This window comes from Temnothorax americanus, unplaced genomic scaffold (assembly GCF_048541705.1).
Source record: "Temnothorax americanus isolate GAGA-0224 unplaced genomic scaffold, ASM4854170v1 Scaffold12, whole genome shotgun sequence".
Lineage (NCBI taxonomy): Eukaryota > Metazoa > Arthropoda > Insecta > Hymenoptera > Formicidae > Temnothorax > Temnothorax americanus.
In genome coordinates this window covers 3,029,078-3,042,471 of record NW_027509253.1, presented here as the reverse complement: position 1 = coordinate 3,042,471, position 13,394 = coordinate 3,029,078, and the positions used below count along the sequence as shown (strand labels likewise).

The 13,394-nt window shown below is 37.0% G+C and overlaps 3 protein-coding genes across 3 annotated transcripts; all 3 read right to left on the bottom strand.

Annotated features, from left to right (window-relative positions):
- Positions 1 to 112: 112 nt before the first annotated feature.
- Snapin (SNAP associated protein) lies at positions 113 to 934 on the bottom strand. The gene is made up of 2 exons (XM_077398509.1): positions 675 to 934; positions 113 to 425 (listed from the first exon to the last, which is right to left on the bottom strand). The coding sequence occupies exons 1-2, from the start codon at positions 824 to 826 to the stop codon at positions 113 to 115; spliced, it is 465 nt and encodes a 154-aa protein (XP_077254635.1). The 5' UTR covers positions 827 to 934.
- Positions 935 to 4,084: 3,150 nt separating this feature from the next.
- On the bottom strand, positions 4,085 to 7,334 carry LOC143893374 (uncharacterized). The gene is made up of 3 exons (XM_077398654.1): positions 5,079 to 7,334; positions 4,730 to 4,987; positions 4,085 to 4,587 (listed from the first exon to the last, which is right to left on the bottom strand). The coding sequence occupies exons 1-3, from the start codon at positions 5,180 to 5,182 to the stop codon at positions 4,329 to 4,331; spliced, it is 621 nt and encodes a 206-aa protein (XP_077254780.1). The 5' UTR covers positions 5,183 to 7,334; the 3' UTR covers positions 4,085 to 4,328.
- A 144-nt stretch (positions 7,335 to 7,478) lies between these two features.
- Pmp34 (Peroxisomal Membrane Protein 34) lies at positions 7,479 to 12,600 on the bottom strand. The gene is made up of 9 exons (XM_077398649.1): positions 12,098 to 12,600; positions 11,370 to 11,646; positions 11,220 to 11,280; positions 10,186 to 10,252; positions 9,764 to 9,912; positions 9,234 to 9,347; positions 8,068 to 8,315; positions 7,898 to 7,965; positions 7,479 to 7,767 (listed from the first exon to the last, which is right to left on the bottom strand). Exons 2-9 carry the CDS (start codon positions 11,439 to 11,441, stop codon positions 7,620 to 7,622), a joined length of 927 nt encoding a protein of 308 aa, XP_077254775.1. The 5' UTR covers positions 11,442 to 11,646; positions 12,098 to 12,600; the 3' UTR covers positions 7,479 to 7,619.
- Between the last annotated feature and the right edge of the window lie 794 nt (positions 12,601 to 13,394).

Here is a 13,394-nt window from a genome sequence, read left to right as displayed (position 1 = left end):
TAAGAAAAAATGTAATAAGTTCTTATATAAAACTTATATAAAGTATAAGTAATCTTTCAGTAACAATTTGGTCACGATATCTTATCAATTATACAATTAATAATATCAGAAATTATTGCTGCTTATCAGTCCCCGCTTTAGCTGACTCTTCTTTGTCCGCTTCAACAGTTACGCCGTTATACGTGGAACTATTATCTAAGAGCGTCTTTCGTTTGGCAGTGCTCTTCTCGACAGCTTGATGCACCTTGTTCAAGCGCTCTTGAGTGGTCTGCAAGATGTTGCTAACAATGGTGATCTTATGCTTAGCGTTGACAAGTTTTTTTACATAGGAGTCTGCGTCTAGCGGATACCGCAATGCTTCGTCGATCCTCTGAAGTTCCTCCGTTAAGGTCTCAATCCGTTGCTTCAGCTCAATTTGGCATATCCTACCCAGAAAAGAATAGTCATATAAACCCAATAAACTCGTCTTGATATTTGCACGCAACATAATTTCGAACAAAAAACAAATAGACGAATCAACAAAAGCAGACATTAAACGTTCGTTTAATATTACTACGTTCCGCAAAAGAATCGCAGACACGATAAACGCACAAAGTATGACAGTGAAATTGAAGGAAAATCTATCGTTCGTTCATGCGCCCTGCAACGAATCGAAAGGAAATAATTGCGGTTACCTCGTAGCGCGAATTCTGTCATCCAGCTGGTCCACCGTAGGTTTCAGGAGGCTCATGAGACCCTCCGTTAACGCATCTCGCGTAGGATTTTCGCAAAAGTCGTCTATCTTGTCATCGATGGACGTATTATCACTCGCTGTATCGACATCCATGTTGTCAGCGTCAGCGTTGTCAGTTGTCAGCGTACGAAACGAGGTTAGGCCAGGTCAGGCGGAGAAGACGAGACGGGTTGCGCCCGTAAATTTCGATCGATTAATGCCCGATCTACAATAGCTGTAGTAAGCCTCAAGCTGTAAGAAATTGACCAATTACAGGCGAATGTGAGGAGAATAATCGACTGTGATTGGTCAATTTCTTACATCTTGAGGCTTACTACAGCTTACTACAGCTATTGTAGATCGGGCATAAAGTACGCTTACACGCCGCTCGGCGATTGGCTCTCTCCCGGTTCGAGATATATCGATGGGCGAAATTTTCAAAACTTCGAAAGAGACGCAGACGAGTGATTTCACGTTGTCACTCGGCCCTCTCTTTCCGCTCTTCGAAAAGAATCGGGTGGGGGGGGGGGATAATCGCACGACAATTCCGGCACAGCACGTTCAAAACACAACACGATTCGCGATACGTCGCGCGAGCGAGCGAAACGACGAGCGACGAGCATGCAGGAATGCCAATCGCACGAGCAAGCGCGCGTTCCGAATAACAGCATTCGTGACACGAAGCACAGAGCACAAACACTTGACACCTGTCCGAAATTCATGCGCGGGTAACGGTATTCCGAGCGTCGACGAAAACAAGTAGCAAGGCCGTCTCGCCGATGGAAACGATCGTCCGCGCGGCTGCTCCGAAATCGGCGGATTCATTCAACGGTCGCGACTGCCGAGTGCCGAGTGCTGCGACCCAGCGACCTGCGCTGCGACGCCGGCGGGCGGCGAGAGCGGCCGAACGTGATTCGGCCGAACTCGGGCGCTCCCGGCTCGACTCGCCGCGCGACGCGCGCAAGCCGCGAGACGTTACGGTCGGTCGGTACGAGTCGCGCGGGTCGCTCGTGTAAATAAAATCGTGAACGAAATTCAACGAAAAGAAATCCTCCGGTTACAGAGTGCGCGCGTGTGTGTGTGTTGCAAGCTGAATGTACGCCGAATATTCTGTTTCTTCTCGTGTCGACTACAATAAACGAGTGCCGTACGCGCTGGACGCTCGTACGTATCACCCGGGCCTCCCGCTCCTCCCGGTTGTGATTTGACGGGTCTCCTGCAATGTGTAGTGGCGAGTGGCGGTAGTGTACGTAAAGGAGCTTTCGACTGTTCCACGGGAAAAAAAGGCCCGGATTGGCCTCTCTCTGCCGACAACCAAGATGGCCCCCGGTGGCACCCTGCGCCACCCTCGACTCGTCACGTCGCAACGCTATTGGCTCGCTCCCGCCTCGAGATATATCGATGGGTGAAATTGCGATCCTCGAACTTCGAAAGCGACGCCGACGATTAACGTACAGCGTACAGCGTCGCAATGGCTAGTGGAGTCGTGGCTCCGATCGCTCCGTGTTTCTGGCGGTCTTTGGCGCGTAAAGTGATGGTCTATGCCGCAATAATGAATCTCGCGCGGGAGAGATTATCGCGACTGTTCCGCGAAATGTGTCGGATATGTGCTGTGACGTGCTAAACGCCGTGCATCACGAACGAGTGAGTATCAGTGGACGTGCGTGAGCCGGTGAATCGGCGAGTCGTTATTGTATCAGTGAATCAGTGAATTTTGGCGTTCTATGGCCTCTGATCCCAATTTGGTTTGGAAATCCCTGTGACAGCGAGGTCCTGGACGTGCGTCTGATGAAAAATCCGCCACGGGTATAGTGTGCGTTACATCTTTGACGACGCGAGCACGCGAGAGATTCGCGATTCTCGCGATCGTAGTTGACGCGTAACCGCATAGTAAGCGCCATAATTATCGACAATTGTTTGCATTATTGCACTTGGGTTATAATTTTGAGTCAATCGGAAAAAGTATGACGCGAAGATATACGTGGAGCTTCCGGTAGTGACGAAAATAATGGTCCTGTCAATCAGAGATCCGTCAACTTAGCGCCGTGCGACTGTAGCGTCAATCGTAGGATTTTTTTATCGGGCTGATCATGCTTGAATTAAAAAGTGCACTACTTACGTAGATAGTAATTGGCGATTTTTACATATAGTAATCAAGAGATAGTATTTTTTTATATGTTTGTACAGTAATTATAGTATAGTAATCGTGATTATTTTTCTACGTTAGCCACGATCACCACTAGTAATTGTATTGTAAAATAAAACCGCGAAATATCGCAATAATGTTATGCTTACGTCCTTAGATTATATGCATGAAGTAACATGCGGTATTTTTATATGTATAGTAGAACTATGAAATCATTTTAATTAACGTTAGGAGATTGCTAATTTCGTGAGATTATATATATGCATAAATTAATATGCTGCGTTTGTACGTGTAGTAATTGATGGTATTCTTATTTGTAATAATTGGCGGTGATTGCGATAATTTTTATTAGCCACAATCATTGCTGATGACTGTTTCGTAGATTGGAAGCGTGAAATTATTTTCAAGTTAACGCTGCGTTGCTATATTCGTGAAATTATATGAATGAAGTAGTATATATTGGTATGCGAAGTAGATAAGGGTACTTTTTTGTAGTAATTAGCAGAGATTGCGATGAAATTTTCTTTATTAGCCGTGGTCACTGCTAACATCTGCTCTGTAAATTAAATTTATTTCAGTTAGTGCTGTGATTGATTAAAAATTATCTGCGTGAATAAGCACGTATAATATTCGCATTCATATATAATAATTATAAGTAATGTTTATTTCTGTAGCGATTGATAAGATTTATAATAAGGAATAATTATTCTCTGCATTATGAGTGTGAAAAATTATTGCGATTAATGCTATGGCCGCCGCGCTTATAAAAATTAATAACGTATTATATATTCGCGAATTACGAGTTATTGAGAAGAAATGTTGCATGATGACAAATGCATAGTGTCAGATGTGTTGAGGAACATATTGAGCATGCAGTCTCATTGTATTGTGCGCATAGAATCAGTCAGGGGCGGATTTTTGGCATTTCAAGTATATGTGATTGATACCAAATTCTAGACGCGCGCCTTTTGCATTTAATAAAAAAACCTATCCAATTCCGTGTTTAATTACTACGATTGTGATATTGTGATTTCGGTGCTTTGTGCCTCTATAACGAGATCTATTGGAATAATCCGAGGAGTAATCTTCGAGAATCGGGAGAGATTGGAACTTCATGCTGTGTGTGTCTTCGTTGCAACTACGATTGGTGAGTAAAATAATTGCATTTTGTAATAATGAAAATTATTATATGACCTGCCTGCGCAATTTATTATATGCATTTCTCAAGAATTTTATCTTATTAAACCGATAAGTAAAGAAAAACTAACAAGAATATAAATACGATATAACGATAAATCTTTAATAATAAATCCGAGTCTTTTTTTATAAATGATTTAAATTAAGTTTATGTATATGCTTTTCTATAAATTATTTCAAAGATGTTTCCTATTGTTGTTCTCTGTTCATTGTTATGGAAAAATATTACTTATGGTGAATCAAAATATTGACGATACAATATTGTTGCGTGTATCATTGTTTTGGACGAAGAAAAACGAAAGGCCAGAAAACAATATCGAAAAAGACATTAAAAAAAGAGAAACTGGTCGTTCGATGAGTTTTCATTCTTGTGCGATTAACTATCGAGGATGGTTTCGTATTATGACTCGCAAGATTTGACCCATTATCCTTTTTATTCATCTTGCCGTCACCATAATTAATAGCGTTATAATCCGACGAGTCCAAATCCTCGGAACTCACATTGACAGATTTACGATGCCTCATTGATTTCCTGCGTATAAATTACAGCGTATATGTATATATATATGACTGTTTGAACATAATTAAACACAGAGTTTAATTAAACATAGAATTTAATTTAAAAATCGAGGATTTTTTGCATCTCGCGAAAAATAAATATATTTTCTTTTTACCATTTTCTCGCGCTTTCCATTTCGGGAGAACTCCACGATTCGGTCTCGGTGCGTTGATCAACGCGAACGGTAGACGCGTATTTATGATCATTGCACGATCGACATTCGCATTTTAACGCTAAGCTTTTTAACAATGTGACGGAGCGCGGATCGTCGCCAGCGCCTGTAATACTCGGCGATTCCTTCGGTGTCGGCAAATCTCCCTCGAATTCCTCATCAGCATCCATCTCTGAACTTTTTTCGAGACACCAAAGATTCCTAAGCGAAAAGTATTTCACTTGAATTGTTGATAAAATTTTTTAACGTGTAAAATAACAAATATATCTATCTTTTGAAAGACTTGACTTACGAATTTTCATGGACGGTTGGTAAGATGTTCTTGGTTTTTAATTGTTGATAGTTCACTGCGTTCCAAGGTTCCCTGTTCGAACTGTTTTTCAATTTTATTAACATGTTATACGTGTCGATTTAAATTATTTGATTATACTGCAAATTGTACAAACGAGATATATATTTATTGTATCAATAGGATAAAAATAAATAATTATCCAACAAAATAGTCATTAATACTTATAACTAAAGATTATTTAGTAACCACTTTTTTACATTTAAAAGAGATCTGATTATATTTTTTATACATAAATGTAAGAATAAGCATTTAATGATCATTAACTTATGATATGCAATTAGCTTGTCGATACAAGTTATAATTATTTTTTTTACTTTACTCACGTACTCGAATATCAACTTTTCCTCTTCATTGTCCGTGGACGATTTCATATCTGTGGAACACTTTAATTCATTCCACGCTGATAATTTTGGATTCTATTAATTAAAATTATTTAAAGATTTCGTACTAAAAAATTAATTCTTTGCTTGATCAAATAAATATGTAATTATACCGGATAAATGCGAGATTCTCCATGTATATGTTGATGAAAGGAATTCGGTTTCATCGGAAGTTTTATGCGTGGAATTTTGCTGATCTTATTTTGAGGGATACACAATCTTCTATCTCTATCAATTTTATCAGAATTTTCTTGAAATACACCGACAGCTTTGTTCGCAAGCTTTTCGTCATTTTTTGCGATTCCTGACGTTTTTGGAACGTTTCGAGAATGCACCAAATTCTTCTAAATATTACAAAAATTAATTGCAAAATTAGTATAGCGAAGAGAAAGATTCTATTGGAACAAACTTGGTGAAGATTAGACGGCGTTTGGCGATTCGTAATAATGCTGTCGCTAATTTCCTGCCCATAATTTTCGACGTTTCGAATAATTTCCGCGGAAGGTATCGACTCCTTTTTAATCTCGGCGACGTTGTAGATCGACTGACGAGTTTTCGCAACTTTTTTTGCTTGTACCTTCGATTTAAAAACAATTCCTCTTTTTTTAGTAGTTACGCCTGCTTTCCCACAAACATGAAGGTTTCTTTTCTGGGTCGGCGCCGACGATTCACCGCTGGGCTCTGACCAACTCGCCTTTTGCGTATTATTGTCGATTTTTGAGTATATGGGAATGTCGGGCTGACTAATTGCCGCCTCGTAATTATAGGATATAACCGGGGTTTTTGATTCCGGTTTACTTGTCGTTTCAACCGTCGAACCGATTGGTTCTTTATTGACCGCATTTTCGCACGTATTGCGACGCAATGATGGATTCATCGTGTCTCCAGCATGACTAATGCTGCAATTAAAATTCGATCTTTGTTATCATTATAAATTATCTTTTATTTACTGACGTATTTCTTTGATAAATTTAATACAAATGGAAAACTGTAATGCTATAACAAATTGAAGACTATAGTAATAGTGAAAATATTGTAAATGTATGAAATACCTATTTCAACTCACTGAAAGAATATCTTAAGGTATTTAAAAAATATTAACATGAATATATATTTCGTTCATCAAGCTAAAGAAATGTAATGCATTAATTCTGCTTTAAGTTTTTATCTTCAATAATGAAAATGTATATGTTTTCTTTTTAACTACTTACTTGAAAGTCGCGGATATGCAATCGTTAGACCTTGACTGACTTTTCGATGACTTGCGTATTTTAAGCTTAGTCAAAAGTTTTAATATCGCCTCGGATCGCTTGCGATCGATCTTGCGGGAGTATTCGCGACGCGTGGTGATATTTACATATTTCGCACCTTCATCTTGCTGTCCCGCATTTACTTTACGCGTTTGCAAAAGCGGCAACACCAAGTGATTCAACTTGTATCGAAATTGCGGCCGAAAACGATGGTGCGATTTTCGTGAACTCGCCAGTATCTCACGCGAGTACTTACGGTCACATTTTTCTTGGATATATTTCTGCAAATTCTATTGCCCGATTAACCGTTTCTTTTTGACACGTTGTCGTCGGACTCGATAAAAGTTATGCGCGTTTCAACGCTAACTCGATTATCGAAATATCGTGATTGCACTTTGTTTAACTATAATTTTCGAGTGATTTTTTATATCTTTTTTAAAATATATTGGTACGGTTGCAAGTTTACATAACCTATGCTATGGATTTTCAATCAGTCGGTACATTTCAGAACTATATACATAATATATTGGCTTCAATATATCGGATTATCCATTTAACAGGGATTTTTTGGTTAATAGAAATTTAAATTACGCGCGCGTCTATTGAAATAAAATTATGATATGTCTACTGAAAATATGTTACATATTGAAAAAAGAAAGATTAACATACGTTCTTTTAAACATCACAAGCTGTTCACCATACTGGATACCTACAGTAAATTCAATGCCATTTTATTATATTCGTTCATGAATTATACAAAGAAGATAACATACGTAGGAATGTACAAAATTTGATTTAAGATTCAAGACTTAAGTTTGCTTCGTAATAATATCGTTATTGGGAATGAATCGTTATCTGATGAGATAAGGTTTGTGCATAAGTATTCGGAAAACGAATCGTGCGATTTTCTCGTAAGCCAGGAACATCAAAGCGGCTGTGAGGGTAGTTTGTAAAAGTTTGGCCTCCATTCCTTTGTACAAACCGCTTATTCCTTGCTTCCTGCGTGCAAAAATTAACACTCTTACATCACTCTTATAAAAATTGCAACTCATACGACTTTTATTTAAATTGCAACGATAAAATGTAAAATAAATACATCACATATTCACGTGATATTATCTGTACTTACTTTAGAATGTAAAATAGTATTTGCAACGTGCCTGCATCTGGAGGTAGATTAGGATATCTGTCCCCATGCTGAAATTACAATAGTTCAGCAATTTGAACATCGCGTGGTATTTTCTCGGTAGAATTTATTTTTTTCTCAAACAAACTAAGAATGTCAGTAATGTTCGATACCCTCAACTTTGTTTGCACAAGCTGCAAAGGATATGTCATCCATGTGGCAACCGTTTTCGCTGCCGCTCCTATAACGAAGAACACCCATGCCGGTGGTTGAGCACCGCCAAGGGATGCGATGATCCTTCTTTTAATGCTTTCGTATGTCATGAATTGGATGGCCGGATTCGCGACGAGCATAAGACTCGGCATCGTGCCCGCCCACAATTGTCTCAAACCTTCGTACTTCCATATGTGTAGGAGACCGTCTGGTAAAACGCGATGACATTAGAAAACAGGCCCAACAATTAATATATTATATATACATAGATGCAAACGCGGTATAACGTGACAACAAATACAATGCAGACTAAGTGTCAACACAAGAACGTCCGTAACACGTTAAATCCGTAATGTAATTTTTTGTTACGTTACGTCCTTCTTTGTGCGTTGACCTGCAAAGTCCAAGTTTACGTACGGATCTAAATATAATGATTGGCACTTAACGTATGACGTAACGTGTTACGAATATTCTTGTGCAGGCAGCCTAATCCCCTAATCCCGTTCGAAAATATCTTTAATTTGGGAACTTATTAGTTTCGATCGAAAATTAATTATTCTGTCTGGGTCACAAAAAATTATTTACCACAGACATCAGAAAGTTACTTGTCTCTGATACATTATTTACACAATTTTTTATCACTCGAATATATGTATATATGCGTACGTAATTTATGTATACGTCATTTTTTATGATATAATGAGATACGATTCAGAAGAAGAATAACAACTTTTCTATATCTTATTGATAATGTCACGCACGCGATAAATTTATAATTGATTATTATCTCCATAAAATGATATTTTCCGCGGTAACTCAATGCTTATGAATATCACAATTGTTTCAAGTGATGAAATAAATTCGCGACATATGACGAAATATATTTTCGTGAAGGCACATGTTGACAGGTATGATGCATGTATCGTCGAACAATGGATATATGCGATGCATTAATATCGTTATGTACGATATTGTTTGATATTTAAATGAAGCGTGATTGGAACCGTCAATATTGAAAATACAAGAATAATCGAAAATGAAATTTTCACTCGCGCACTAACATCAAAACGTCATTATCTCACTCATCTAAATAAATATTTGAATATTTTACGGAATTTTAACGTACCGTACAGCGTAGTATATTCGTTGTTATTTCTTTCTGAAGGGAGTCCAACACCTCTCATCTTCAATCTTGTGTTTACAACCCACAGGGGTGTCGTAGTGAGGACATTGATAACACCTGATACGAACATGTATAGATATAGTGTGCCATGAGTTTCCATCAATGTTACACCTAGCAAACTTTTTCCGTTAAATCGGAGTCTATATTTTCTTGAAGGGAAGTTCGAGTGAATTATTTTTATTGTTTCTCTCGTGTCAATTTGTTAATTTTCCTATATAATTTAACACCTTTCAGTGTTATTAATATAATTACGTATCTTTATTACTAAAAACCATCGATTCAAATTCTTTTCATATAGATAAAAAGTATGTTAAATAAATTGAGAAATATAATTCAAGTATTGCTTATATTATTTTAGTTAGTTTCTACATTTATTCAATTGCTTGTAACTAAAAAAATTTCAATGCTCTGATTATTTGCGGAAAAAGTTGAATTTTATTACGTGAAACATATACTCTATTGAGAAACGGTACCAGCGATTGATGCAATAAGCAAGTCGCCACCAGCTGTTTGATTCCTTCTGCTTCTCAGTTCTTTCAAGCCGTGGAATGTGTAGAAATAAATAAAGTTACTCGCGCATAGGCTTTGCAGAACAGGAACGATACCTCTGTACAGCGTATACCTTGGAAAAAAAAATTAACAACAGTTAAGTTATACCACATGCATTTTAAAAATACGGTGTAATATGGATTAATATTAAATAATTTCTTATCCACGTGCTTATACTAGAGTTTGTCAATAATAGAGAAACTGGTTTCTCGACTGCGGTTCCTTGAACTGGTTTGTCCGAGGGTTTGTCGTAATTTATAAGTATACGACGTTTCATTCATCTGTTAGAGACACGTGTCGGGTTTGCTTTAAGAAAACACATATTAAACAAAGCATATATACGTACGATCCTTCTTTCGCAATGAGCTCTCGTATGATCGCCAATGTGTTTTTTGCTTGGCGTCCTTCTTCCACTGTAAGCAGAAGAGCAGGTTGCTTAAGAGATTATTGAATGAAGCGAAAATGAAGGTTGTGAATAATTATCATAAGAAATAAAATGCGTGTCACATAATTTGTGACATAAGCATTGCAGTACCATTAATTCTTTACGGTTATCGTGAAACATTAAAACTCATATGTCTCTATCTTTCGCGCGTCGCGTCGTTATAAAATTTATAACATGAACTTATCGTCTTTATATTATTTCACAAATTTCTAAAAAATATACAGAACATATATTATATACATGGTATATATTACATGTTAACGTTTGAAATAATAATGAAACTACTTTTTATAGTATTTTATAACACAACACGAGATATATATTTTTATATAAATAACATATATATCCTGCATATTAAACCGAGTTTCGATGATCAATTCGTGTTAAATTCAAAATCAAGATAGAATTTTATATACGTAGCGTATTTTAATTTATATTTTTTATGTACCTATATAGTCTGACTTTTTAATGTTCCACGCGGCTGATAAAATTATAAATGTTTATAAAGTTTTTATCTTGAATTTTAACACAAATTACAAATTTATTCTTTTAAAACGTAAAGCAAGTTTTATATATGTTTGAAACGAATCATTTATTGCTTTGTCTCTCATTATATTAAATTCGACACGGAAATTATGTGTCAATTCATGATGACATACAAATGCATTTAAATTGATGTCTGAATGAGTAAACGCATGAATAAAAAATGCGCCTATAAAACACACGCTTGCAGCCATAAATATCGACAATTAAAAGTGAAAACAAGATATAGCGTGCATTTAGCATAAAGTTATTAATGCGAGCATACGGGAGTGACATCGCATTTTAATGAAATTGAAGGCTTGCTTGTTGATGTTTCATTTCAATGCATCGCGGAGGAAACGAGCACATAATTGATTTGTCATGTGTCCGATAGACACGAATGTACGGCTTACATTGTAAACGGCTTCGAACGGTATCTAAAGGATAAAAGGCTGCCATTGCGACGACGCTACCCTGAAATGTCGAAATGTCAAAAAGTTATCCTACGGCGATGGGGTAACGCGTGTAGTACGATTTCTATGACGTGTAAAATATACACTCACCGCTGCACCGGATATCGCGTGCACCAACGTGTCGTATGTAAAGATGCTTCTATTGTGTCCGCTGCCACCCATTTTTTACGGCGTTCTCAACGTGAGTTAACGGTCTCGAGAATTGTGTAATATGACACGATGGGGACAGGTTAACTTGTTATCTCAAGAAGCAGTTAGCGGTATCGCAAATAATGCGATTCAAATGGTATTGCAACGACACGTCACCGCATAATATCTCAATCGATCCGATGGCGCTTGTAAAACGTTTTTCTGTGAAGCAATCCTCCTGGAACGAAACATACCGGATGAATTGAAATACATTGAGAAAAAGAAAAGTTTTAATGTTCCAAATCAGGAAATTGTTTTTAAAATTCTTCATTTTGTAACAGAATTATTTAGCTAAATATAAAATAAAGAGCTATTAATTATATAATTTTTTAACAGGTAATAAGATTATTTTTATATTTCAAGAAATTTGATTTATTCTTTATATTTCTCTTCGTATATATATATATATATATATATATATATATATATATATAAGAATTTAATTAAGAAACATATTAGAAAAGTATTTTTTCAATTCTTTAATTATTTTTATTTAATTTCTTTATCTACTTTTTTTCAATAAAATTAGTTTCTGTTTTCGAAAGTACTTATGTGATTCTAAAAAATAAACACTTCAATTTATTGATTCTCTCCTGATGCATGAGACGAATATTTTCATCGTAAGTTACCTTGTCGAGTTATGTATTTGACACAAATGTAAGGAAAATCAGTTGTCCATCGCACTTTACATTATTATGTTTATTTTAAAGTTAATTTTGTAAATTTGACATCGAATTAGTCGCGAGAGATTTCACGATTACACGATATATCGGAGAGCGTTTATCTAGCGCGCGAGTGCGAGTTCTCACTCCGCGATGAACGAACGCACTGACACTGTCGTGTGTAATTCCGTGGCACAACGGCACTCTTATATAAGAGGAAGACCATGACACGCGCGTTCAACGTTGGCCTTCGCGCCTCGCGCCTGGCTCGCGACTGCCGGCGGTGAGCTGTTTCAACGTATACCGTCGCGTGCGTTATCTCTCCATGTAAAAAAGTGGGAACGATGTTATAGGTTGCGCGGCTACACTGCCTCTGCGTTCTGCTGTTCATTCACGTTTTGATCCGCACAGATCCGCACCCGAGCGATTGCCGATATTTCGACGTAGGTAGTTAGCAGGCGCGTGGAATGGCCAACACGCTTGCGCTCTTGAAGCGCTTCTCTACATAGCTATAGAAGCGGAGAGGTCGATGTGGCCAACGGCGTACATGCGCATTGAACGGGGAGGTTGATTGTCGGTGGTTTAGCAATTCAATCCTTCTGCGCTTCGAAAACCGGGGAAAAGGGCCAAACGAAATCTCGAAACACGCGGAAATTGCGCGAAAATACGCGCTGCCTTCTCGAAACGCGACGCTCTGTTTGAGCCCTAAATGTTTATATAGCCTAGATTTTAACATTTTTATATGTAATTCAAAGTCACGACGTATACACACGTTCGAAAAGCTTTGGAAGAGAGGAAAAGAAATTAAACGGAAATTGCGTGAAGATAACTTCGTTATTCGTTGAAAACGTGACGCTTTGTGTTTCAAATGTAAATTTCAGATTTTATACTTTCGTATAGCGTACTGTACATAAAAGTTTTTTTTTTAATGGAAAATAAGTCAAATGCAATTTTGTGAAGCATAAAAATTACTAATGCACTTTTTTAAACGCGATAATTCATGCTTTAGAAATGCATTTATGCATCATATATCGTATGTCTTAATGTTAATTTTCGTGTAATTTAATTAATCTGTTATTAACAATTATCCTAACGAACGGGAAAACATTAAACAAATATTAATTAATGCTTATTATATATTAATGCTTAGTCGCACTAGCAATCTCATTAGTAGATAATTAATTAATAATTAATAGTGTGTACATGCTTTTACATATACTTATTACAATAATGAATAAGCTTTTTACTATTTCTACGTTTCTTT